The 27,163-nt window shown below is 48.5% G+C and overlaps 1 protein-coding gene across 4 annotated transcripts in view; it reads left to right on the plus strand.

Annotated features, from left to right (window-relative positions):
* step (cytohesin steppke) overlaps positions 1–27,163 on the plus strand; it is a 90,694-nt gene that overhangs the window by 25,537 nt on the left and 37,994 nt on the right. The window contains exon 1 of one of the 4 annotated variants that reach the window (XM_037430571.2): positions 2,591–2,757. The exons of 1 other annotated variant lie outside the window; for it this stretch is intronic. Coding sequence is in view for 2 of the 3 variants with exons in the window: in XM_037430568.2 (XP_037286465.1) it covers positions 5,954–6,095 (142 nt within the window). In the remaining variant the exon portion in view is untranslated. Of the gene's footprint in view, positions 1–2,590; positions 2,758–5,692; positions 6,096–18,180; positions 18,341–27,163 lie in introns of those variants that run through there. 2 more of the 4 variants (XM_037430568.2, XM_037430570.2) reach the window with 2 other exon arrangements.

Consider the following 27,163-nt stretch of genomic DNA (forward strand, 5'->3'; position numbering starts at 1 on the left):
ATCGGGCGTTCAAATTTTACCAGAAAAAAAATGTTGGCGTTTCACTCACATGCACTAGTATACGAAGCGATACCTAAATAAGCACCACTAACACTTTTCCAAGTTGTTGTGGGATCTTCGCAAACGGTCGTTCCTCTTTTCCACTCCAGCGGACTTTCCCTTGGATCTAATTTAATCGAGAGGAATTACTCGCTGGCGGACCGCACTTATTACTGCGTGGTGTCGAATGATTAAACCTAGCCCCGTCGGGGCCTCTCTCGGTGCGATGTGTGTGAGGTGTGACGTTAGGACATAACCCTCTCTCTCTCTCTCTCCGTTGAGGCCGCTCTTTTGTCGAGCCTTGCGCGTGACTCATGCCTCTCCGTGGCTGTCGCCTGCACGCGCTACAAGCGCTGACTAAGCGCCGGGAACCCGCGCGCTTTTCGTGGCGTCGATGCTGTCAGTGGCGGCCCCGGGTGACTAAAGAACGCGACAGCCGCCGACGGGCAAAACACTTCTCGGTCTCTGCATCTCGTTTCATGACTTTTGTGCACGCCTTTTGTTTACGCCTTCTACGGAAAAGAAAAGCCGCATGTACGGTGGGCTTTGTCTTAGAGACGTGCTTGGCGGTGAAGACGCTCAAAAAAAAAAAAAGTTCGTCGGTTGTTTGGTTTTCGGCGTTTGAAATGAAGGCAAACTAAAATTTTGTGGTACTTCTTTTCTTTTGTGCAACCTAAAGATTACCACTGAGTGTTTAATGATGAATAGCAACGTGGAAGAACGTTATTTTTTATAATTGAATTACTAATTGCGGAGTGCTTTAAGTGCCCGCCCTGTCGTATTCTGTCATCATCGCTTAGCGGGTAAAAGCACGCAAAAAATAGCAACAAAGACGAAGCGAGCGAGAAATCGGAAGAAAGAAGAGAAACAAAAAACGAAAACTGGAAATACAGAGAGAGAGAGAGAGATAAAAGATGTGCGTGACCAACCTGTCCTTCCACGCGCAGTGACGTCAACTCGGTGATCCGCGACGTGACGCAGCTCGTCGATTGGTCTAAACCAGGTCTCAACAAAAAGTAATGAAGTCAACGTCGCCGATTCCCTATATTGACGTCACTGCGCTCGGAAAGAGCTTGGAGAGGCGTAGGAAAGGTGCGGGTGTAAAAAAAAAAAGTTTGTGAGCATGTTGATTGCAATGTAATGCCGTAAATTAATGACGAGACGGGGATTTGTACCGTAACCATTTGTTTTGGTACCGTACCTGTTTGGTACGGTACGGTACCAAACCTTTTTGGTACCGTACCTGTTTGTGTTGTCATTGTACCTGACGGTTATAATTTCAGCCTTGTGGTCGTTAAGTGTACAGTCAAAGGGTCTTTCACAATAATGCGCACGTCACAGTTTTGCGTAAAGGCGAGATCAACGCAACTTCCGCCGGAGTATTGACGGCACCAGCCGCCAGGGATACCGAGAAAATGAAACGCTCGCTGGACACATGGACGCGCTTAAGTGTCTCCCTTTTGGGCGCCTCCTTCAACGAACGCTTCCTTTTGTGCGTTCGTAATCACCTCAGGGATGTTGCCGCCGCCTTCAATGCAGCACAAACGCGTTGAGAACGCGCTGTTTTGAGGCTGTGTCGGGGCTGCACAAACGTTACGAACGCATTTCAAATGCACTGAATTGAGGCGGTGACAAGTCGCGTTAAAGTCAAAGAAGTGGGATCTCCGGTTGCTAGGGGCGATAAGTGCGCGCACACGCAGCTTTTGCTGACAGCTGCCGACGCCGAAGCGTGACATGGTGGGGGCTGCAGTTCCTACGGACGCGCGTGCCCGCAGCAACAGCTGCGGGAGAGGGCAGTGGACGGATCCCGACGGACGCCTGACATAGCCCGACTAAGAAATGCGTTCGCATTTAAAAAAGGTGATATTCGGCCGTGGAGCAAGCGAATCCTTGCCGTGACGTCACCTCGCGCCGACTGCTGCGCCACCAGCGTTCGTTCTTGGGGCTTATAGAGACACCATAGTGAAAGACTCTGGACAGTTTTGATTGCCTAGAATTCATCAGCGTATGCGCCGAAAATACCCAGACCTCTACAGCGTTTTGCCACAATTTAAACGAGTCCGCCATGGGGCTCGTGGGATCAGTCGTGGCCGTGGCGGTCGCATTTCTATGGAGGCGAAATGTTGAGACCCTCCTGGGCCCCAGTCAAGCTTTTTGATGACAGCTTTTAGTTCAGAGGACATTCCAGAATGTAGTATCTTGTTAATTCAGGACATAAAGAGAACTAATTGAAATGAAAAAAAAAGAACACTAGGTAGTCGAAATTTGTAGTGCCCTCAACTACGGCGCCCCTCATAATCATATCGTGGTTTGGGATGTAAAACCCCCGATATTATTGTTAGCGTAAAACCCCTCGAAGCTCTCTGCTATTGTCTTCCAAAGTGCTTTCCCAATCTGACAGTCTCTGACGTCGTTGTGCTTCCTTATCTCAACTGTGACAGCTTAGCTCGGCGTCTCTTCGGAGCCGAGGTCATGACGGTATCGCAAGCAGATTGCAACCGACGCCCCCCTGCCCTCTTTCGAAAGACGTAATCGTGCAGTGCTATCTATGAGCGATCCGATTTCGCTGCATCTGTAGCTGCGCGCACCTGTTGCTGGCAGCCGCGGCTGCTTCTGGCCTTTATACGTGACGTTAGATTCAGCATTCTTTTTTCTTCTTTTTTTCACTCTGTGAATTCGGTCGCATCGAAAGAACGTCCGATCTGTGGGGCTGCAACGGTAAGCTATCAAGATGTTGTATTGCGAAATGTCTTCTTTTTGGGAGCTGCGCTGAGTTTCGGCCTGGTTATAGTTGGCGTGACGTCATAAAACATCAAAAAAGCAAAATGCTGTGGTACCGGTGGATTGAGTAGGGTAGTTTTTTTCGCGAACTGCGCCAATCGTATTCACCCCAAACGCCATGTTGCAAGTGACACAGCTTATACGATGGCGAAACAGCTTTCTCGTAGCTGGGAAATATTCCCGGATGCGAATTTTCGCCCAACGTGAGCTCGACGCTCAGCGTAGTGGAGCCGCAATTCTGGTTGACTCGGTTGTTTACGCGCGATTAGCCAATCGTAGGTCGAACGTGTCCCATATTCCTTCTAGCCGGGCTGAATCGATCAACAACACACATCGACATCGTCACGACTCGCTGGCGTTTGAACGAAACTCAGACGACCGGAATTCGACTCGCTGAGCGTGGGCGTTGCACCGAAGTTTGCGAAATGAGCGAATAATCGTCGTCGTACAACATATCTGGTTACCACGGGGCAGAGCTGGCGCTTCATGAGACGGTTCGGCGCGTTCTAGGCACGTCTGCATAAACAGTTCGCTCACGATAGAGGCAGGTTGGTAGAATGCGTAAACAGAATTGGAGTATATAGTGTTTCAGTACCTACTCGAATGGTGGTGTTCCTTGATAAACATTACCTAGAAATAATTCCGCGTGCGTGTTGCCTGTGCCTGATTAATGCGTAGAGCACAGACGGTACTTAAACAGCCGCGTTGGAGCATGCTCATGGCGGGACGTGAAGTTCGTGACGTTGCGTTATAGTGTTATATCGGTACATCGCATGCTGGTTACTTCTTTATTCGCGCGCAGCTGCCCAATAACGTATCAGGGATCGTCGTTGTCACACTGAAGCAGGTTAAGCGCCGCGTGATTACGCTTCCTTGGCGTCATCCAAGCCGCCGTGTTGGAGCTGTTTCGTAAGTGCCTGAGGTCACGTGAGAGCTGTCAATATGTCCTCCTTGAGGAACATGTCTCGAAGTAGAGTAAATGCAGGAACTCTATTGATGCGATCAGCGTAGCACGCCCTGGTCGGTACGCGCGATTTCGAAACTGAGGACGTCGGTGGAGCTCGCGTGAACCGGATCATCGACAGTGGAAGCCTCGAGTGGCTCTTTTCTGGCTGGCAAAAAAACAAAAACAAATAGAAAAGCAAAAAAGGGGGGTGGCAGCGCTGGCCCTTAGTGCTGTACTAATCCTTCCGCTTCCCAGTTGCGCAAACTGCTTTCGATGAACAGCAAACGATGTGAGAATCAGTCAGTGGAAACCTTTTACTAAGTTATGGCAAGAAGTCACAGGCTTCCCTTTTTTTTTTGCTGGCTGTTGTAAACTCGCCTGCCGCACCTGATAAAACCAAGGAGCCAAATGTAAAGGCCTGACCACACGCACCCGCTGTAGCGCGTCAGCGCGTAGTTTTCCGATACGACATCAAGTTGCGCCCCTCCTCTCTCTCCATAGGGAGAGGGCGTGGCGCCGCGTCAAAAGGCCGCGCGTTGACGCACTGCGACTCGTATACGTCTGGTCAGGCCTTAACTGCACGCGCCCTTGCACAAACGCGGCATGAAGCCGAACGTTTCGCGGGACACCTGAGCGAGCTTTCTTTTATTCCTATATCCCCGATGGCTCGTCGTACAAATGACCGCATCGACAATCGCGAAGGAATGAAAACAAACAAAAATAAACGTGGCTGATCCCTTTATCTAGAAAGCTGTATAACACGAAAGTAGAATGTGACTTCACAGAGGTAGCTGAGCGTTTATTGTGCATTGTTTTAGCAACAGCAACAAATTGCAAAGTCACGTGAAGAACGTTAAACAGCTCGAAACTTGCAGCGCACGCCTCAGGCAGAAAGCACGCACGAAATTAGCATACACGGGACGAACGCGCACTATTTACTGTCACAGCTCGACACTCAAAGAGCGCTGTTCAAACAGAAAGACTCGCGAAACGAGTGCTCAAGTATACACAGAACAAGCGCGGCGAACTGCTCTCACAATGATTACTTCGTCGTGTGTCAGCAGCGCGCTCTTTTCGTAAACGCGTCCGCGGCAGCGAGCGAAGTGACCTTCGTCCTCTCCCGAAGTACGAGTCTGATAAGCGCGCGCAGGAGACACCATGCTCCGTGGACGCAACGACCTTCGGAGCGCGCCAAACGCGAGCCCGTCTCGCCATCGCGCTACTGATAAACGAAAACACGCTAAAGTTTCGGAGCTCTGAGGACCGTGAAACGGTGTGTGTACAAATGGCTTGCCGTTACATCCTCGACCACCTTCGTTCCGCGTAATAGTTAGCGCAGCGCGCTGCGAATCGAGAGGTTGCTGATTCGATGGACAGGCTCTGTCCTTTTTTTTCCCTTTTGCAATCTTTTGTTCTATATATTTTTTATAGCGTCATATCCCTGACGGAAAGACGTCAGCGGAGCCGTGGTGAACCCTGGCATAAAACACTTCCCTGTCCTGTTAAAAATCCTTCCAGATAATGAAAGCTCTCGCGCTTACGAGTGAGATAAGAGTGTCCCACGCCATGGATTGCGCTGGCCCTAAAAGGTTGCGCTAATGTGGAAAAGGAACACTCGGCCTTTATATATATATATATATATATATATATATATATATATATATATATATATATATATATATATATATATGCGTGTGTGTGTGTGTGTGTGTGTGTGTGTGTGTGTGTAAGCAACGTTCTCTTTTTATCTTTAACGCGCCGCTCAGTTAAATACGCAGTGAAGGAAAAAAAAACAAGAAAGGGAAAACTGTTTTTCCAAGCGCTTGAGGGCGTGTTATCGGCATTGCCGTGTTCGTTGCAATCGTAGCCTTTTAGCGATGACCGCGGTGGGCGAGGGTTAGAGAACGGCGCGGAAGTTTAGACGCCGGCTTCCCGGCACACGGTCCGCGCAGCCGGTGTTTCTTGTATGCGTGTGTCGTACGTAGATGTATGTACATCAATGCAGCCATCGCTTTGAACGTGACTTTGACTCGAAGTTGATGCCTCAGGGGCCTCGTCTCGCTGTTCATTTCTCGGCTTATATATACTTAGTCCAGGAAGCAACGGTTTCACCAACAGCCGTTTATCGAAGACGTCCATGTGCACACTGTGACTTGTTTGTTTTTTTTCGTTGTGATGTGAAGTGTCATGGTGGACTTCATCGCATCGTTTGTGAATTACCTACTCCACGGCAAGGCTTGGATCATGGCTAAATTTGGATGCTTTTCTAGTAAGGACCAGGAGCCTGTAATGCTAGTGCGTTATGAAAAGCAATGTTCGCACTGCGCAGGTGAGAAGGTGAAAAAAACTGTCATTTACTTCGTAAGCATTTGCTGCGTGAGGGTATCAATTGAGTTCGACTTACCAGTCATGTTCCGTCGTGAGTGCTTGATGTCCCCCCGCTTGCTGTAGGCCTTAAGAATTAGGGGAAGACACCTACTGGTGGTCATTAATATTTTCTGTAAAACACCCCCTCCATAGAAATTTGGAGGAGGGTGAAAGGGACCGGGCGCCATTTTAGGCTACGACCCAGGTGTACTCAATTATTAGAAGCGCCAATAAGGCGGTGCTGGGACAGCCAATAGGTACAGTACGGTCCACTGTTGAAGGGAACACTCTAATGCACACCATCGATATTCCTGGCCATCCAAGAGCAAATGGATTAAGAAACAATCTTCATGCAAGTCAATAGCCTGTCGAGATGAGTCGGAACCTTTAACCACCAGTAGCCTTATGCATATCTACGCCGCTATGATTTCGTAAGATAGCTATACGTAAACATGCTGCTCATGCATGTGTTCCCTTTAACAGTGGACCCGTCTGTACTTCAGCTGAATTAGTATATACTGCATCGGCCTCGGCGTACACAATACGTACGCTGAACTAAAAATGGCGCGGAACTCATATAGCAGATAGACGGGCTTAGTCAAACTCGGCCTAGTGAGGCAATCCTTGCCGTAATAAGAGACCGGCGCACCCGCATTACCTCTACGAAGTTCTGGATTTCGGTTTCGCCGATTTCGAAAACGTGCGTTGGGAAGACCACCATATGAAGTCTAAGGGTTTGGTGATGACCGACTTGACGCCGAGAACGACCCTATATAGGTGCAATTCACTGCAGTGCGCGGGTGAATGAATCTGGAGTGAGCGCTGTGCAGCCTGGCTGTGTGCGCATCACATTGTTCTCGGAGATGAGTGACCACGGCGTTCGCGTTTCGTCGGAGGTGGACATCTAGAGGCCCTAGTGCTGATGCGATCTCAGTACACGTTAAAGATGATTGAAGTATTCCGATGCCCTTTACACGATGGCGTCCCTCGTAATCATGTCGTGACGTTGAGACATCAAAGCCGATATTATCATCAATCTCGGTGCCGATAAACGGGATGCTGTAGATGGCTACCAAGCAGCGAGGTGAACATGTCCAGTACAGAAGCGCACGCCATGGAACTGCGGTTTGATGTGGTCGAGCGGCAGATGCTGCCGTCAGAACACACGCGCGATGCCCCATTCGCATTCGTGATGAATTTATTTATTCAGGTGGTCAAAATTCCCGGAGCCTTCCACTACGGCGTCTCTCATAATCATATGGTGGTTTTGGGACGTTAAATTCCACTTATCAATCAATCAATTTATTTATTCGTAATACCTCAAGGGCCCCGTATAGAACATTACATGAGGGGTGGGCGAACGAAAAAACTGGCGGGTCAGGTTAGGTTTCACGACTTGAAAGATGGTCTTTAATGGCAGCTTTGAATTGAGCAATGTCGGTGATGAGGGCGATATCAGAGGCATTCCATTATCCGGCAGTATGCAAGAAAAATGAACGTTGGTATGTGGCCGTATGTGCACGTGGTAGATACACAGCATTTTGGTGCGAGTGGCGAGAGGAACGATGTGCAGGAATGATGATTTGGTTTCCTGGAGGCAGCGAATAAAAAAACCTATAACATAATATTGGACGAGAAGTTTTGCGGCGAGAAGACAGTGAGGGGAGGCAGAGCTGGGATTTTAGGGCGTATACACTTGACCTGTATGAATAATCGGAAATCATTTAATCGTTGACGCGAACGCGTTTTTGAACTGTCGTTGGATCGCGCAAGGCCGTGAAGTGTGGGCGTTTGAAAAGTCGTGGCCGCTGGCCCGAGTGTCCCGGCATTTAACTGAAACGACGATAGCCCCCCCCCCCCCCCCCCACTTTTTTTCATCGATATCGGTTCTATTGAGCTTTCAGTGTTCGCGATTAGCGATTAGGTCCCCGCGGCGTTATCCTTTAGCGCGTTGCTTCGTATCAGTATGTTCTGGAGCGTAGGTGGTGGTTCGAAGATTTGCGCCGCGGAAAACCGAGTTGAATTGAAAATGGCTTGCTTAATCGAGACAGTGCGAATGGTACGTGCGTCCTCATTGTCGCGTGCTCTGGGAAGATGATTGATTGATATGTGGGGTTTAACGTCCCAAAACCACTATATGATTATGAGAGACGCCGTAGTGGAGGGCTCCGATAATTTCGACCACCTGGGGTTCTTTAACGTGCACCCAAATCTGAGCACACGGGCCTACAACATTTCCGCCTCCATCGGAAATGCAGCCGCCGCAGCCAAGATTCGAACCCGCGCCCTGCGGGTCAGCAGTCGAGTACCTTAGCCACTAGACCACCGCGGCGGGGCGCTCTGGGAAGATGCTTCAACGCACGACGTGCCTGTAGTAGGGCGAAGAAATCTTCATGAAACCAGATGAAAAAGTCGAACCAGTTCAACGCTGTGAAACCCCTTGAACAATAGCAGGGTCGCTTTCATTCGATTCGTTCAACTGTTTTCGCTCGCTTTTCCCACTTACTTTTAAGTCATCTCTCGTTTGTTTATTCAGGCCAAGTCACGTATGTAGTTCCAGTCAACAGCTCTGGTCGACGTGGGTTAGCCTATAATTTTCTATCTGTTTTATTTTCCTGCAATTTCAGGGGGAAACAGCCTTCTCCTAGATCCACTGCTTGAATCTTTCGCATTACGTTAGCTTCATAGCGTGACTCCCTCTCCCACCTCCTCGCCACGTGACGTTTTTTACGAGATGATGCCTACAGCACATGGTTCGCTAAATAGCTTCGTGGAGACTGGTTCGGAGGGTCTTTCTGGTGCACACGCCGTCACTTCCGTCCTACAAACTTATGCCGCCTCACCGACTTTTCTACGATGCGTACACGGCAATGCCCGTCCGACCTTGCGCGCTTCTCGTTTTCTTGGAAGCGCGCTTCAACGCGTTGCGCGTCGTGTTGCGGTGAAGCCGAACGTCTGTAGCTGAAACAATCGGTTGTGTTCGGTCGAGAGCCCGACGCGGAATCGGTTCTGATTTATTGTGCAGGTAAGTGTGGATAAGTGTTAGTGATGCGTAAACATCCATTTTCATTTATATTTTTGACTGCGTTATTCAGAAGTAGTGATAAGCGGTGGCACTATGTTCGAGGCCCCTCCCCCTTACGAGGCCCCTCCCAAAGGCCGCGTAATTCGAAGGTTGTGGGCTCAGGCTCGCCGTATTCGAGGGTGCGTTTTCGTCCACATTTAATTTATTTCTAACAATTGTTGCAATAAAAGGAACAATGATGTACCCGTAATTGTATCCAACAGCAAAGGAACGAACCCGCCTCTTACAAAAATGGATTTAGACAGACTATACACCGTCAGAAAATGAGGTCAAGGCCGTCTGTAGACAGTCTATATTCATTTTTGTAAGGGTTTGAATAATTACCCTCCTTAGCTTGCTTGTAGTGTTTCATTTTTTTGACGACGATAGATGCCGAGTGAAAACGTTCGTTTTGTTTGACTGCAATGTATCTACAGACATGCATTTGCACACCTGAACTCACGTCGTCTGTATTTACGGCGTCAAGCCAAGTGGCACTGCAAGACCGTTGGCAACCCGGTTTTTTTTTTTGTTTCTCTTCGCGTATTCTCTGGCGTCCACCCAAACTTCCTTCACGATGCATAATCGTAATTTACTAAAAATATCCTAAAATATATATTAATTTTACTGTTCAGCTCTCCGGCCAACTCGGCTTTCGAGAGGTGGTGCCGCTGTAATATATTTGACGCCACCCTTCCCGGAGGCAGTTAGTCTTCTTGACGGAAGCGTTCGTTGACGTGTTAGCACCCTTCCAGGGACTCTTCGTCGCCGGTGTCCGGAAATGGTGCTGCTCCCACTGCTGCGATATTATTAATAGCCGTTTCTTCTTTCGGGCTTAGCGCGTTCCGTTTTTGGGCATACCTCACCGCCCCCCCCCCTTTTTTTTTCTGAAGCGATGGGTGGTGTGGTTTTAGCCGCGGTCTCAACGCTTGCTTGCTATATAGCGACTACCTTGGCACTCTCTTCCCGCGACTATTTTGGGGACTAGCTGGTTACAGAGTGGTCAGTCTCGTTAAAAGGTGGACGTAAATAGTTGAGGCGAATGTTTTTTCTTCGTCACAACCCGAGCCTTCGACGTGAGCCCGGAAGAAAAACGGCACGCTTACATGTGGCGTTTGCAACCGCTGCTGACTGTCTTTTATTGTAGGTTTTTTTTTTCATTCTCACTTTGACCGTCTTTTATTTCAGTTTTTTTTTAATGCTCATTCGCTTAGTTCTGCCGCCTCCGAAGGCGTCGACAGACGCATGACGTCAATCCGTGGACCGTCGTTGACGGGTGCAGTGTGTGTTCTTGGCATTCCCAGCAGGTATTAAGGGGAAATGTATTTATTTGTGGTTGCCTGAGTTGTGGAGATTCCTCGACTCTTTTTCACGTGTGGGATTCCAGTGCGAGAAGTTGCTTGTGGGCCGTTTGTCTTGTCCATACAAAAAAAAAAAGATGAAAAAAGTGCTGACACGAATTTTAAGCATTTTTTAGTTGTTGCCCGAAAAAAAAAAATCACAGGTATAGAGAATTGTTAATAGTGTTGTAGTGCTTGGCAAGGTACTGAGTAGATATTTAATGCCGCTACCTTGAACCATTTGAATGCCGCTGCCTTGAACCAGCAGTTTCGGTATAGTCACTTGCGCCTTCCCAGTGATACGCAAGTCAGGCGTTATGGGAAGACGCCGACTCCCGACATTGTAAGAACAGCTGTGAGTTTGCTGTCAGTCGCTCGTAGTTCACGTGAATAACGACGAGCTGATTGTCTTCCAGAGACTCTGACAGTGACTTCTTCGATTTGGGCAGCGTGCGGATTTCGCAAACCCCGTGAACTGTGTTGACTTGTAGGGACAATGTCCATCGCTGTGGTTGGTGCTGGCTTGTAGATGCTGCGCGACGAAAACATTGAAGTCAAGCTAAAATATTTTATACGTGTTGTCTGACTCCGGTGTGTGGAGAGCGTTGATAGAGCGTACTATAGGGAAACGAAAAATGTTTAGTTTGGTGTGTTTAAAAATTGCGGCAATGTACTACTTTGAGGAACCGCCCTGTCGTCGTAATCACGTTTTGCGTTGGCATCCCACGTTTGATACACATCAGCGGAGCATGCCTGCACGTTTGGAACATCGGTGCCAGGAAAAAAAGAAGGCAGATAAACACAAGCGAATCTGTGCTTCGTAATTCGCAGAGGTTTTACTTTGGGTATAAATGGCGTGCACTTCTTTGGAGGGATATTCAATGCTTGGATGCTGTACCATCAACAAATAAACATAGTTCTCTCTCATACTTGTCGCTGATAGCCAGCTCAGTACGGTTGCTGTGTCCAACAGCGGCTTGGGGACCGTCTCAGCTTCGTGGGCGCTCTTGAAGTCCGATCCAATTTTCATCATACCGGCTTTGTGTATGGCCTTATAATCCTTCCAAGGCTGTGTGTAAGAGTTCTCAAGTGTAGCGCCAAAAAGTGAAGTTTCTTTCTTTCTTTTTCTTTCTTTATGTTTCTTTTCTTCTTTCCTTCTTTCTTTCTTTTTTTAGGCGATCGACACCCAATTAACGAACGTTGCCAGTTCGCATATGGCCACCGCCAGCTGTCGTTGCGCGCCGACTCGTGCGCTGAACGGCGAGCGAGTCGTTCCGTTCGCGTCGAGCTCTCAAGTCGCGTGGGAATTGAAATTGGCCTCGCCGCGTTGCGCACCCGTTCTGCGTGCGTTTATATACAGAGTCGCAGGCTTAAGTTTGCGGGCGAAGTTACTTCTTTTCTCGCGCAATTGCGTGCTCGCGCGCGTGATTTTTTGTTTGTTTGCTTGTTGGTTGGTTTTTTTCCTAAACTGGCGTCTGCTATATGCAACGTGGCAGAATTCACCCGTTTTTTTTTTTTTTTCCAGCACCTTGTTTTCAAGTTTGCTCCCACAGCTTACGCGTTTTCTCGCTTTGCTGAGGCCCGCGGTTTTTTACAGCTTTTGATTTCGTGCGCAGATGCGAGGGGTGGTTGTTACGAGCTGTCATGATGTTTTTTTTTCTTTTTTTTCAGTTTCTTTCTTACCCGATGCGAGTATGTTCGTGAATAGCGGCGTGGTATATAAATGACGTATATACACGCAACCGAACTGTGATGGCGGACGCCCCTCTTGACATATGCTTCTGTTCACGCGATCGTTTTTTTTTTTTTGTCTTCCGAGCGATTCTACTAATATGTTAGTGCGTATTTGGGTTTTGGTGTAGCGGACATTTTGAGGCTTCAGTGCGGAACTTGTTGCATTGTTTTGTTTGATTGTTCGAAATAATTAGCACTAATCACCGTGAGTGCGTTTCAACAAGGCCAAGGTAATACCCTCTGTTTTTGTTTTATTGCGTTAAATGTTCTGTCTTCTAGACACTAATTAAACTTGATTTCTCACTGCGATTCGCAGGAAGTTTTAATGTGGTGAGGCCGGATCGGATGGGCCGCCGTCATTAAGTTGTATCAATACAGGCCTTGAGACTTGAGTGCTTTGTTACTATCGTGAGCAATGCGAGGGCTTGTCGCATAGCCACGAACCCTATGCATCGGCTAATTCGCAGCGGCCGCTGTCGGAAACGAAGTGGAAAGGCCGGCGTGCTTCCGCTAGCTGTTGACGCTCCCTCCTCGATATCGTTGCTTGCAAAACGCAGCTTATAGAGTGTCAGTGGCTGCTATCGGTGATACGAACTCGCATCGACGCGCGCAGCCGCAACCAGTTGACCCAGCAGGCTGGCTATGTGCAGCTACAAAGATATCGGCTGATGTGGCGTTGCCGGTCGCGATGCGCAGGACATGTTTTTATTACATCCAGATGGTGTTCGCTGGGCACTTTGATAGGCATCCTCGTTTTCGGAGAATTCTTATTTTCGTGTTATCGTTGCTAGCGCGATAAAACGGCAACGATCGTGCGGGTATATGGTGATGTGGGAGTGCCAACTGTCACCGAAACGGGGCCCTCATTTCTACTCCAGTTTCGGCAGCGCCGTTATCGTACATCGCGTTATCTGTATTTTGAGGCTCTTGGCCACGCACTATATAGCGCGTTCGAACTCGCATTGCTCGCGGTACACATCTGTGCGCGCATCCAAGGGGCGTGTCCGGTTTGCTGCGACAGCTGCGTCGAGTTGTGTGCGAGGTTTGTGAATGCGGGAAAGTCAAAAACGCTCGAATTCCTTCGTCTCCAGCTGTTTCTGTGTCGCTCTCTGAGTGTGAGTAAATGTCGTCTGATTTAGCGTCGCAAGCATCCGTGCAGCCAGCATTAGTCGCCTTCGCAAGTGTGACCGTCTCATGAAAAAACACGCACAAGTTAATAATAATAATAATAATAATAATAATAATAATAATAATAATAATAATAATAATAATAATAATAATAATAATAATAATAATAATAATAATCGGTCTCGTTGTTCGGATTACTGTTTTATTTTCTAGCGCAAACTGTTCCACGCGTGTTCTCTTCTAAACATTTTTTCTAAGCATTGTATGCTGCTGTCTGTATGTTTCTTTATTTTTCACTTTTGTCGCAGTTAACAGTGCTAGGTGTGGTCTCAGGCCCGGCGTTTATTATTTTGCAACTTCTCAATCACGTTCAATCAAAGTGCTATTAATGTATTTTTGCTTATATACACATACTATTAATAACCTATGACGTATACAGTCGAATATGACGTCGCTTTGACGTAGTGAGCCAGCAAACAGACGCCTGGACTGCAGCATTGTCACGGAAAGGTGTTGCTGCGGTTAGTGATTATTCGGTCAGTGATTGATTGAGCGGGCGGGGGCGTGGTGGAGCACAAGTCGGGGTTCCGGATTAATTTCTGCCTCCGCGGGATTTGTCGTGACGGGCGTTGAATGAAACTTCGCCATGTACACGTTCCTTCCCGGCGTGCTTCATTGTTTACCGAGTGCCAGCTGGCGCTTAGCGGTGCAACGTCTTTGGCCGTACACTGTGGTGACTCAGCGAAGGGCAGCCTGTGTGTGTGTAGATCGATGCATGGCACACATGGGTTCCGGGATTTACTCCGCCGTTTGTCGGTGTGATGCGACGCCACGTGGAGCGTCCAAGAGAATGAGGATCGAAGTTCGTGCAAGCGTGGGGAAATCCCCCCTTTCCTCATCACCTAGCATCCCACCCCCTCCCGCGCATCCCAGACCAGTGCGATTTTCTCTAAACGCCATTTTCCCGCGCATTCATGAACAATCTAAACAGTACCCCGAAGAATTACCATGAGTCATGTATATATGTAGTTTTTATGCTGCAGTACAGTCTGAACGGCTCTACAACGGATGCCTCACCGTCGAATTGAATTGCATAGAGACGGATTCCTTACGTGTGGGCTGTAGTGCGGCTAAGCTTAGGCGGCGTGACTTTAACAACGAAGTGAACTGTATGACGAAGTGACTTTAAGGCCTCGACCACTTCGATGCGAATGTGCTGGGTTAAAGGTTAAAAAGATAGCACTTATGCCTGCTTACTCATCGATTATTAATAATAGTAATTGGGTAGTAGTAGTAGTAGTAGTAGTAGTAGTAGTAGTAGTAGTAGTAGTAGTAGTAGTAGTAGTAGTGAATCAGGCAACCTTAGCCCTCAATAACCTAATACCTAATAAACCACCCAACACCTCGGAATTCCAATGAAGCTATAGAGTTTTCAGAAGATGCACACTCTGTCAGTATTCTATAATTTAGTGCTGTAATCGCCTCGGGTCTGTTCAGGTGACATTGCTAGTAGTCGGTGTGGATTGTTTAAGCGCTGGATGTCCATTGGAGGAATGGTGCCACCGTAAAAAAAAAAAGCAATAAATTATTTGGATAAATCAACAAACAAGGAAACGAAGTGACATCGAGGAGAATCTTCGACCTCGCCGTTTCTTGTACTATCGAAGCAGTAGGCGAGTAGCAGCTATATAAAAGGCGCCGCAATAGACGTTCCCTTTAAAATTGATGTGCAATCAACTCGACGGATTTATTACGCTGGATATTATGTAAGGAGCGGTTACTACGAAAGCTGCATGCGTGGTTCAGTGTTGCAGTTTTGCTGCTATCAAGTCTTAGTTTTTAAAACCCGGACATCAGTTTATTTCGTACTAAAAAAAAAACTGTTATTTCGAAACTCCATTTTTTGTGCACTGTAGTGTTATTCTTTTAAAGTATGTAATGAACGTAGCGTTACCTCGTTTATTTTTGTTTCAATTTTTATTCCTTCACCCGCTAATTTGATTAGACGTCACGTGTTTCAACACAAAATGTCTCGTTTGGCGCTGACCTGGCTCATCAAAAGGGCTCCGGAGTCGTTGCTATGAGTCCTTGGCATTTTTCAGCGTTCAGTTTCTGCGAATAATAACAAATTGACAAGGTGTCAGCGTAATCCGTAAAAGAAACCTGACCTGCAGAACACTTCAAGGTGAGGACACCAACGGTATTTTTATTATGTTTTTGGTTGTTTCTTTTCGGAAATATGGAGTTGTAGATGTCTGAGTGACTGACCTGTTGTAAGGCGGGAGCAAGGTGGGACTGTTTTATTTTAGCGAACGCGCTAATATGGCCAGAATAACATCTATTGCTTTATTACATCATTAAGAAAGCGGTAATTATCAGTCGTATCACTCTGGAAGCTAGCCGTCAATCGTGATTATTTGCAGCAGTCTGCAAGTAATACGTCAACAGGCTAGACGTCGATTACGGTCAGGTGCATCATTCTATAAACTAGACGTCAACAGGCTAGACGTCAGTCGTGGTTAGTTGCCGCCTTCTGAGAGCTGGACGTCAGGCAACCACGTAGTGCACGTCACTGTGCGTAGCAAAAGATTTTGCTGTAGCATGACGCCAGAAGAAAAATATTGCCGTCGGAAAGCGATACCGTTGCCCATTTCTCTTGCACTATAGTTGAATTTTGATTGGCCCAGTGTAAATTACGTCACGCTGCCACTCTTCATCATCCATCGCATACGCGCGAACTCGTTTTGTTCCACTCACTTTATTTGAACATTACGTATAAGCTTCATCACGTGACCTTTCACTTAACTTTTTGAATCTCCCGCCTTACGCTTAATCACATGGCGCCCCTGTCATTCCTATCTTTCGATCTCCCGCCTTTTGCCAGTTTCATCACGTGCGGTTTTTCCCCTGTCATCCTTTCACCAGACCTCCTCCCTTTTTTTTCAACCTGGTCAAATGACCCTTTTTGGACGTGACCACGCCCGTGATGCCGATGACATAACGTCCGCATAAACTGTTTTCACGTAAAACGTTTTCACGTCGTTTTCCGGTCTTAACATTGCGTGCACGTCCAACCAATATAGACGTACGCACATGCAGGCCTGTCAAGTCTCGGTGCAGGCGCCTTCGCTGTGCGCATTAATTAGCCCCGCATTGTGCGCACGCTGCTCGGCAGGTGGCGTGCGCTGGGACCTCGAATGTGCACACGAGGAGTTTGCAATATTCACAAGCGACATTCATAACTCGCACGAGTGCGACGCCTACGATTGTGGCGTGAACAGTCGTTTGTAAAATTTCTTTTCTTGCTTTCTGTTTCTTTTGTCGCGATGCATTCCCGAATTCGCTCTGTTAGGCGTGCTCAAGGTAGCCGGTGCCTGTGAATTCACAGCCGACTTGTGTGGGAATCCCATTTTTCTTTCTCTCGCGCGTATTTGTCTGTCTAGCTGAATTACATGGGGCAGAGCAGCGCGTTTTGGTCGATTTTCTTTTTTTTTTTGTGGACCACCTTTTCATAGGAGGCGCGCCTACTTATAAAGGTATTTCGCAGGTACAGGTACGCACGTGGATTTGTAAAGGGCTCTGGGCGGGTGCTCCGTGCGAACACCTGCTCCTGTACCTCCCCCTCTCTTCCCCTCTCTCTCTACCTGTCTATCGTGTCCAAGCGCTGCTGAGGAGTGAATGCATAAAACCTGGTGCGGTGCCATTCATTGAAACGCGACGCTTCCCATCCCTGCCGCGAGGGGTCGCTAGCTGGCACCCCTCATCGGAGAACGTAGGGGTGGATGGCTGAGGACGCTTGTGAATGGAATGGCTTTGTATGGAATGCACGATGCGAACATGAAAGGCATTGCGGCCTTGTTCGTTTAGCTTCCGTTTTTTGGTTCCGTACCGTTCACGCTTTCCCTTTGTGTTAAAGAAAGAAAAAACATGAAAGGAAAAGGAAATGGTGGAGGTTAGGTCACCGGGATTCCATGTAGCCAAGCGTTTCTTGGGGGTCGCAAAAAGTGCAGCGTACATGGAGGAAACAAACAAACAAACAAAAAACACGAAGTAAAGAGTGTGATTAGGACCACTTCGAACAGAAGACGATACAAATACATAGAATTCCAACATACAAGTAAGAATTATCAAAGAAACATGGAAAGACAGCAGTGGCGTAGCCAGACGTATGTTTTGGAACGGGGACAGGGGGGTTTGGGGGGGGGGGGGGGTGTCTGATCCCGCTTGGTGTATGAACGTGCTTGTGTTAGCGTGCGCTTACGCATGGCAAAATGCGACAATTCTGCGGGTAGGAGGGTTTCGACCCTCCAAACCGCCCTTCTAGCTACTCCACTGAAAGAAAGTGCTTGTGCGTGTGCGTGCGTCCGTGCACAATGGGGGGGGGGGGGTACGCAAATGTGTTACTCTTGCAGTTTCGTTTTCTGATCGTCTGCTAGTGCATCGCTCAACCGAAGCTTCCCCTTCGGACGTTATCGTCTGCATAATGGCGGCTCGCCTGCATCGCGCAGACGCAGCGATCTCTTCGAACAAAGGAACGAGGGGTGATAGGAGGAGGGGTGGGGGTAAGGAGGGGTCATCCTGCATCATAAGGGCAGGTGAGCGACGCCACCACTTCTGCCTCTTCTCCCTCTATTATTATTGCTGGACGTGGAGCGGTGAGGCGGAGGGGGAAGAGCGTCACGGTGCGGAGAGAGAGAGGGCAAAGTGTAAAAGAGAAAACAAACATGGCGGCGCCCTCCCTCTCCTGGCGTGCGTAACGACGGGAGGGTGAACGGCGTCGTCGTCGCGTCCTCGTCAGTGCTGTCTCGTAGCAGACGACGTTGTGGTGTGGTGCGCGTGGTCTGCGCCCCGCGGCAGATGGTGTTTCCCCGTCCGGCTGCCGAGGCCGCCGCTCGGTTTAGTAGTGCCAGGGGATGCACCCGCCCGTGGATGTCAGCGTCTGTGAGTACTGCCAACACCGTTATCGATAACTTCGCTCATATCTCCGCAATTTATCCGTTGTACACGTTATCATCTCCCCGTTGGGCAATCCAGAAGGACTTTCGTTTCTTGTCCATCGTATTATCTCTCTCTCTCACCTGATTTAGCTTTATATCTTTATCGGAAAATATCATATCTCTAGGTTGCGTTGTGCGTTAGAACGGGTCAAAACGAATCGTCTCCTGTCTGCAATGATCGCTAATCTCGGACTGTCAAATGGATAATCGACCGAAATGTAATCTAGTGAGATCGCACATTGTTCTCATTGTCATGCATCTTCTTCTAATGTTTGTTAACGTTTTGTGTCAAGTCTAAATCATAATAGGCAGGTGTATTCAAGTATAGAACTGAGATGGGTGGTTTGAAGATTTGGTAGAGTACCAATGTTAGGCTTTGAAGTTACGGAGCCGAGTGATCGCGTCGTAATGTACAATGCTCATGTAGCTATTTTTTACACCAGCCCTTTGATGCTAATGTGCTTCTTAATGTTAAGGTTTAGGATCAAGGTTAAGTGGTGGTGTGGGGTCAAGGTTCAAGCGTGGGGTTAAGGTTTATCGTTTTTGGGTTGAGACGTATACGGTGATCATCAATGTTAAGCTCACAGCGGTGAATTCGCGATACAGCCAGCCGACTGCCGTGCAAGGTTTTCAGTTTTCACAGCTGCTGACGCGTAGTTTCGTTGAACGTCACTCTTATCTTTATGGACGAAGGTGTTCAAATAGAGGACCGATTTCTGTTCTCGCACGAAGAACTTCGTGGGATGATCGTGAGCGCGAAATTTACGTCGTTTGTAAAGCAGTGATTGTTTCTTTTTCCTGACCTCGAATGCGCTTTGTATTGCTTTGTGCGCTCATTCGTCGATATTACTGCATAGCTCAATTCCGTGAAAATTTTGGCGACACAAAGCAGCTATCAAGTTAACCCCACGTATTGACATCAATTGTACGTTCCAGTCTCCAATCTATCTCCTATAGACATCTTCTAGAGATCCTGTACATCCTCAAAACATTCTGTAGACGTCTTTCGGACGTTCCGCATCTGTTTTTTTTTTTGTAGTCACCGCTCAAAAGTTGCGTTCCTGTACTCTCACCTCCCTGCCGTCGTCGTGGCTTTACGGTTATAGTGTCTCGCTGCCAAGCCTAAAGGGCGCTGGTTCGATTCCCAGTCAGTGCAGCGTTTTTTTTTGTTTTTTTTGGCGTGTGCCAAATGCACGAACGCCACTGCACTCTGATTGTAGGCGCACGGGCAACCCGACGTGGTGAAAATAACCCAGCATTAACCAAGGCGTGCCTATAATCACATATCAAAGATTTGGCAAATACCGTAATTTTTTGTTATATCTTATTATCATACGAGTCGCTGCCGTCCCTTTCCCAGTCTCCATTTTCGATGTCAAGTATATCACGATTTCGCACGGACCTGTCGTTTTTAAACCTCCTTACCTCCTCTTGCGTAATCGACTTGGATAGAAAGCGCTTTCCCAGGGTCCGTTTTTCTCTGCACTTAGCGTCGTGGGAAAATCTCGAACGTACCATGCATAATACCGATAACGCGCTCAGGTCGTGATTTCGATAAGGTCCACCTCTTTTATTTTCTCTTGCTTGTCGCTCGTGACGGCCCCTCCCATTGAACCTCTAGGTCGCTCGGCCACTCTCTGCCATCACCGACCGAGCTCATGTGATTTGCTCTTTGTCGTCGTTTCAGCGATTCAAGGTTCTCTTCGTTCTGTTCCAGTATTTACTGTACGGGTTTCTTCCTTCATTATTTTCTTTGTTTTAACTCCCGCAGAGTGCCTTCGCCTTGAAACAAATATACGGGCGACTACCCGCGTTGTTTTTCACTGCCTTTGTGAAGGCGCTTTCAAGGCCGTTGCTTCCGGAGTTAAAACGAGGCCTCTAAATCCATGCGGGTCCCTAGGCGTATTCTTTGTTACGTTTTTCTATCTTTTTTTTTCCCTCAGAACACGCTCCAGTGTTCCTGTGTGCGGGTTATAATTGTTCGACCCCGTGCACCGCTCTTTTAATTACGGAGGTAATTTGTCAGTTGGCACTGAATGTGCTACAAGGTGTTCTATCTTCTGTCACTCTCAGAGTGCAGCTGAATCGATAAGTGTGACGGGAATTTCGTTTCTCTAGTATGAGATACATGACGACATGTCGTGCGTGTTGTCGATAACGCACTGAAGGTAAACTCCCGTATGACTTGTAGAAGACGGCCCAAAGCGGTGCTATTAGAAACGGCATGGTGGAATGTAATGGTCGGGTAGTAGATTAAAAATTTATGGATATTTCGGTCACGTCCACGAGATGTTGTGGGGCGCTTCCTAAAGATGATTCTTTGTTGTCGCTCATTTTTCGTTTCCCTTTGCGTTGGCATTTTCTGCGTTTCAGTTAAAGCCACGAATGCTTTCAGTCGCCCGCTTCTTGGCATGATAGTATTTTAGCAGCGCCCTTTTTTACCGTGCGGTAATGCGACGGTGCGGTAATACCATACCGTCGTTCGTGACGTATACATATAGCCTTCTTAAACGTTCTAGCCGCGCGAGTATAGTCTCGTTAATGTGTGCTGTATAACACGAAAGTGGACAATGGTGGTCCTCTAATTCCAAGGAAGTGGCGGGCCAACCGCGACGGTACCGTATTACTGTACTTACCGCGCTGCTAAAACAACCTTTTGTCCGTTGGCACCGTGCGTTAGCGTCCCCGTAATCTGCAACATTACACGAACGAGCCTCACTAAGGGCTGCGACTACGTAATGGACGACCACTGTTCTTCCGACTGTGGGAAACCGGTGTTGCCTCGGTGTTTCGAGGGTGCTGCCTCCGGGCTCGATATGGAGAGGTCGCGCGTAACTTTCCTCTCTACGACGCGAGGGGGCGCCTCCTTCGAGGCGATGAAGAAGACGATGAAGAAAGTGGGTCGCTCACCCACGGTGCGCCCCGACCTCTCCCAGCTTGTGTGTTTACCTGGCGCGCGCTTCCAAGGCCGTGCCTGCCCCGACTCCGTCGTTCCGGCAACAAAAGAAGCTGGCAGCGCAGGCGGCGCTCTTCTTCGTTGCCCGTCTTGCATGGGCGGTATTGGCTAGAATAGAGTCAGGGCGGTGGCCCCCCCTCTCGGATGCAGAGGGCGAACGCTAGGTAGTGATATCCTGTTGCCCACGACTGCAGGTTATAATCGATAGGTGCGAATGTGCGTTGTTGCACGAGAAGTCGCGGATGCGACCCCGCGGCGGCGTTCCGTAAAGGTCAGAATGAAGCCGGTTTCGTGTGCTACAAAAAAAAAAAAAAAAAACATGGGTCACGTTACATTATGAATGCTTCTAGTAAAAAACCTTAACTAGGCCTGCTTCGCAGGCCAATGCAGATTTTGCGAATGTTAAGAAAAAGTTACGTTCTTAGAACGCGGGTAATCTTCGTAATATTGTGCGAGGTGTTCTTAGCGTTCGTGGCATGGTGTTTGATGCGACTGTGTTTTCTCAAAGCGGCCAATGAAATGTTTCTTCACAGGATGATTGAGGTTTGAAGCGAGAACTAGCTAGGCGTAATCAGGGACAAATTGTTGGGCGTAATAAACGATGTTGCTGTCACCGACGCTTCGACTACTGCACTTGAGTTGAGGCCCGGCGAGGACAACTGCTCTGTTGTGTACTCTGCAGCGAAATTTCTCACTGATGAACAAATGGCGATCGGCCAGCCTACAATTCTTTGTTATGCGTACCTTTGCAACGCAGATGAATACAAATGCAGTGGCGGTTTCAGTTTCCACAATTCTCCTTACAATCTTTGTTATGCGTACCTTTGCAACGCAAAGGAATACAAAGGCGGTGGTGGCTTCTCTCTCCAACAATTCTTGTTCTTCCGCAGTTTTGCATCTCACAGGACTTGTGTGCGTTTACACTTTGTAAGCGCTTTTTATTCGCGGTTTTATGTGTGGCTTGCTTTGTGCTTGTTATTCGGGCGAGCCCAGTAATGCCGTATCCTGTTTCTACTACCCCAAGAAACAGCACTCCTATATAAAGCTTACAGCCCCGCCGCGGTGGTCTAGTGGCTAAGGTACTCAGCTGCTGACCCGCAGGTCGCGGGTTCGAATCCCGGCTGCGGCGGCTGCATTTCCGATGGAGACGGAAATATTGTAGGCCCGTGTGCTCAGATTTGGGTGCACGTTAAAGAACCCCAGGTGGTCGAAATTTCCGGAGCCCTCCACCTACTACGGCGTCTCTCATAATCATATGGTGGCTTTGGGACGTTAAACCCCACATATCTATCAATATAAAGCTTACTGGAGTAGCTAAGCGGCACGTTGGCTCTTTAGAGCATCTTTCACGAGTATTCCAGAAACGCTTTCGCTCAGCTGGCCTTTCATAACATTGTTCTAAAAAAACAACAAAAAAAACACGTATTGGTTCAGGCATTACATTGAGCAGCACAATATCATCCAGCGGTGTTACTGCGCCGCACTCGCCGCTTATTTCGAGACGCGCAGTCGGCGTACGTCGGTGCTTCCTATCCTTACGTAGTCGCTGTGTGCGGCAATCAACGGAGCAGGAGGAGAAATTTTTGAATGTCCGCCAGTGTGTTGTTCCGGGAGGGGCGCCCTCCTGCCAGCCTTCCCTGGCATGCGTTGCTTTCGTGCTTCGAGGGGGGTAGTGAGTGGACACAAGGGGGCTTAAAAAGGCACGCTGGGACGTCTAGACTTGGCCGGGAATAATGCTCTCCTTCCCCCGTCTGCTTGCTCTTCGTCAAAATTGGCTTTAGCATCACGTTGCGCTCATACAGTGAGCTTTGTCGGGAGGTGTGTGTGTGTGGAAAAGGGGGGTGGAGGTGAAGAGGCGAAGAACAAGCTCGTCGTGTGTTGCAGTGCTGTATTAGGTGTCGGTGCGCCGTGGAAAGTGTTTGCTCGTTCGCTTCTTCGATTGCCCTATACTCGAGGAGATGGCACGACTGGTCCCGGTCTTCAGCGGATGCTGTTGGGCTTTGACCTCTCGTGAATGTCTTTCTTTCTTTCTTTCTTTCTTTCTTTCTTTCTTTCTTTCTTTCTTTCTTTCTTTCTTTCTTTTTTTCTTTCTTTCTTTTTTTTCTTTCTTTCTTTCTTTCTTTCTTTCTTTCTTTCTTTCTTTGTACACCAGCCTTGTCTGGCGTTCTTAGGAGGAGCCATTACGTGGCCTCGTCGTGTTCAGTTTCTGCGGTCGTAAGGTGGGATTCCCCCGCTACCACCGATCAGGAGTTGATGTGCGATGATGCGAGAGATCAGGACATGTCATTGTTGGTTCCCGGTTGCTCGTGCTTGTCTCTCGCCCTTGCGCGTGTGTGGGCAATTATAGAATCAACGCACAAAACGCGGGGACTTCTTACGCTTCGCCCATAGAGCTGCTTCCGTCACCGCTCGTCGGAACGAGTCTTCGCCGAAGCGCAAAAAAATAAGGCTGCTCCGCGAAGCGTCGTCGTCGTCCGCGAGTGGTGGCGCTGCGAGAAACGAAGTTATACCCCTGTCACACGGGCACCCGTGAAGACCGTTTAACTCCCTCGTCTTTACGACAACGAAGATGCGGTCCGTGTCACACGGCCACCCTTACGCAAACGAAGGCGAACGGAGCATTTCGCAAAGGACGTTCAACGATCTCCCTTCGCAGCGGAACGAGGTACTCTCGTCCTCAGCAGTCTAGAGGTCGGGGAAAAATTTTGAGCACTAAGTGGCCGCAGTGAAAGGATAATACATTTTAGCAATATTAAACGTTCTTTTGTTGTAGTACTCATTCACAACGCGTGTTTGTTTACAATATTTACGCCCGCCAGAGTTCACTTACTCTCAACACCAATGCCCTAGACACCGTCTTGCTTCTTGAAACCGCGTTAAAACGAGAGGAAACCGTATCAGGGGCCGTCTTGGAAAATTATTCTTATGCCGTGATTCGGGGCCTTCGTGTCGATGGCTGACATCCCGGAACTCTTTAACGTGCACACCGTTGAGTTTCGCGTTAATACATTCAAGAGAGAACTCTGGCGCGAATGTCTAAGGGAGGTGCAACGCGCGGCGCTTCAGCGAGCGCGGGAACGATGGGTAGTTCACATATTTGTCCGGTACCGATCTTCGTTCTTCGGCTTGACGCGGTTTGATGCTGCCTCCACACCAAACAAAAATCGGCAAAGGCTCACCAGTTGCACTTCACCACCTTAATCACCGATTTGAATCGGCTCGCGAAGTTCACAACGCTCTGTTCTTTCATTCCGAAACAAAACCGAAACGCTGCAATAAGCAAAGCCACAATGGGTGACCGAAGCCCGCAAGCACGAACACCGGGCAATTTTGTGCACTGCCCACGATTCCCGGGGTCCCTGAACGATCGCAGCGCCAGAGTATCCCTCTAGTCAATTATACACAACACGACAGACAGCTCTATGTGACGGACAACTTGTTCGGGCTAGTTAATGTCCTTTGATATGCACCTGAGCGCTCTGTGCATTTCGCCCTCATCGATGTGCGGTCGCCGTGGCCGTGGTAATCGAACCCGCGTCCCCGAGCTCAGCACCGCGATACATTGCGGGCTGTGTATAGGCTACAGCGGTGATTTTCACGGGTGGGTTTCAGTGCCGCGGATGGCTTCCGTGTTGTCAACCTCTGTGTTTTGCATCTTTAACAGCTAAACGAACAGTGTTATACGGCAGACGCATACGCTGCATGAAAACGGCTGGGTTGGTGCATACGATGCTTCTTTGCGTTATTAATTCGCGTCGCTATATACTAACTCAAGAAAAAGAACATACAGACTTAGCAGTCCACGATGGCGGCGCCCATATGTTTCAGAGGCAATAGTTTATACGTACCAAAGAAAAGCCCCCAACAACAACAACAAAAAAGTAAACAAACGCGCCCCGTAGAACCACCGCGCGAGGTTCTTCACGATCCGTCATTTCCCGTGTCGTCTTTCTTTTTTTCTTTTCTGAAAACAAAATTGGCACATACTCTGCGTGACCGACCTGGATTTGTTGCCCTAGTGTGCGCACTTCCCATTGATCGATTTCGCACGCACTCGTGTTTATTTATTTTCTCATTTTCTTTCTCGCTTCTTCTCTCGCCCATGTTGTGCGTGGGAAGACGCCGCTGCTGTTGCTCGTGCCAATGCTACAACACACGCGTGGCCGTGCGTTCTTCGCAGTGATCATCGAAGTAGGCTCCGTGCGAGAAGACAAGCAGGCGGCGTGGCCTCACGAAATTCTCGAACGCCTGTATCTCGGCCTACTCGTGTGTGTTTCTGCGTACTTTTGTCCCCATCATCCTCTTTATTTTATTTCTTTAGTTGAAGCGAAGTTGACCGCTGCTCCAGTTGACTTTGGGATTTACTTAAACGCAATCTTCAATGGTAAAACTGGCGTTAAAGCGAAAAAAAAAAAGGTCTTTTGTGTCAAGCGAAGTAAGCGTGGACGTGGAAGCAGCTAAACTGTGGTCGGTAGGGTATATAAGACACAATAATTTTCAATATTGAAGGGAAAGTATTAATGAACGCTGCAGACTTTCTGATTTAGCAATGTGGCCCTGCAGTCGGGCCCGTGGTGTCACCAGTTGCCTCAGGTTGGATGCTGTTGACTGTGCTCTGATCAAAACGACGTAATGAAACAATTGCGCATCCGCACCAACATGATTCTGCCTAATTTTGTTCAGTAGAGTATATATATTGTACAATTATTTTGGTATGTTCTAGTTTACTAAAGGCTGCAATTTTAGTTTCTAGTCGTCGCACAGTAAACGAAAATATAACCAGCGGCACAAAAAAAAAAGTGCTGCACGTACTATACGGCTTTTCGGATTGCTCGCGGGGATTCTTTCTTCTTCTTGGTCGTCTCTAGCCAATTAGTGCTCGCCTCGAGGTCAGAGCCTGATGCGTCCCTGAGGCCAGTGGTGGCAACCGTCGGGGCAACGCCTACAGTTGTGAACATGCATCGTGTTTGCTTTTAGGGGCGAAGATCCCTACGTCGTCCCGTGTCGGCATAGTAGCCAGTTGCATTGCATTGCGTGTCAATAAAAACGGTGTCACAGCGTATGCACGGAATGAATAATGATGAGTGGGGCGAAGCGTCCATCAGTCCGTCCGTAGTTGCGAAGCGTCTGGACGGACGCCTTCATTCACTCTGCATCACTCACTCATCATTCACTTGATTACCGGGGCGAAGCGTCCGTCCGTCCTTCCGAAGCGTCTGCCCGAACGCTTCCGTGCGTCCGTCTTTGCGAAGCGTTTGGGCGGACGCTTCGCAAGGACGGACGGATGCTTCGCCCCACTCATCATCATTCACTCCGTGCATATGCCGTAATTTTTTTTTTCTCCACGTGGCATATAGGTCGCCTTCGCGGTAAAAAACGGCAACATGGAGAGATTACGCAACGCAAACGCTTGCTTGCTATTTTATTTTTTTGCGCAATCGAAGCCGCGCCAACGAAGGCGTCACAGGCGCCATCCCCCGCTGAGATTCCACGCGTGTCTCTCCTGCGCCGCTTTTTCTTTTTTGTTCTTCTTCCTAGCGTCGTGCTGCACGTCTCTCTCGGTTTTTGTTGGCATCGACCACGCTGTTTCGCGCACCTGAATGGAGGGTTGCCTGCAGCGTGGGTTCTTGCGATGTTTTGCTTGGTGACGTCATTGGCGCTGCTGTCGATGATTGTTCTTATTTGTTTTTTCGGAGGCCGCAGGGGCGTTTTGCGCCCCCCCCCCTTTTCCGTGGTCTAAAATGCGCGAAAAACTAAAGAAAAGACGTGGAAACATTTAGTTGCGGGGGTTCTGGTGTCACTGAAATTTTC

This window comes from Rhipicephalus microplus, chromosome 7, assembly GCF_043290135.1.
Source record: "Rhipicephalus microplus isolate Deutch F79 chromosome 7, USDA_Rmic, whole genome shotgun sequence".
NCBI lineage: Eukaryota > Metazoa > Arthropoda > Arachnida > Ixodida > Ixodidae > Rhipicephalus > Rhipicephalus microplus.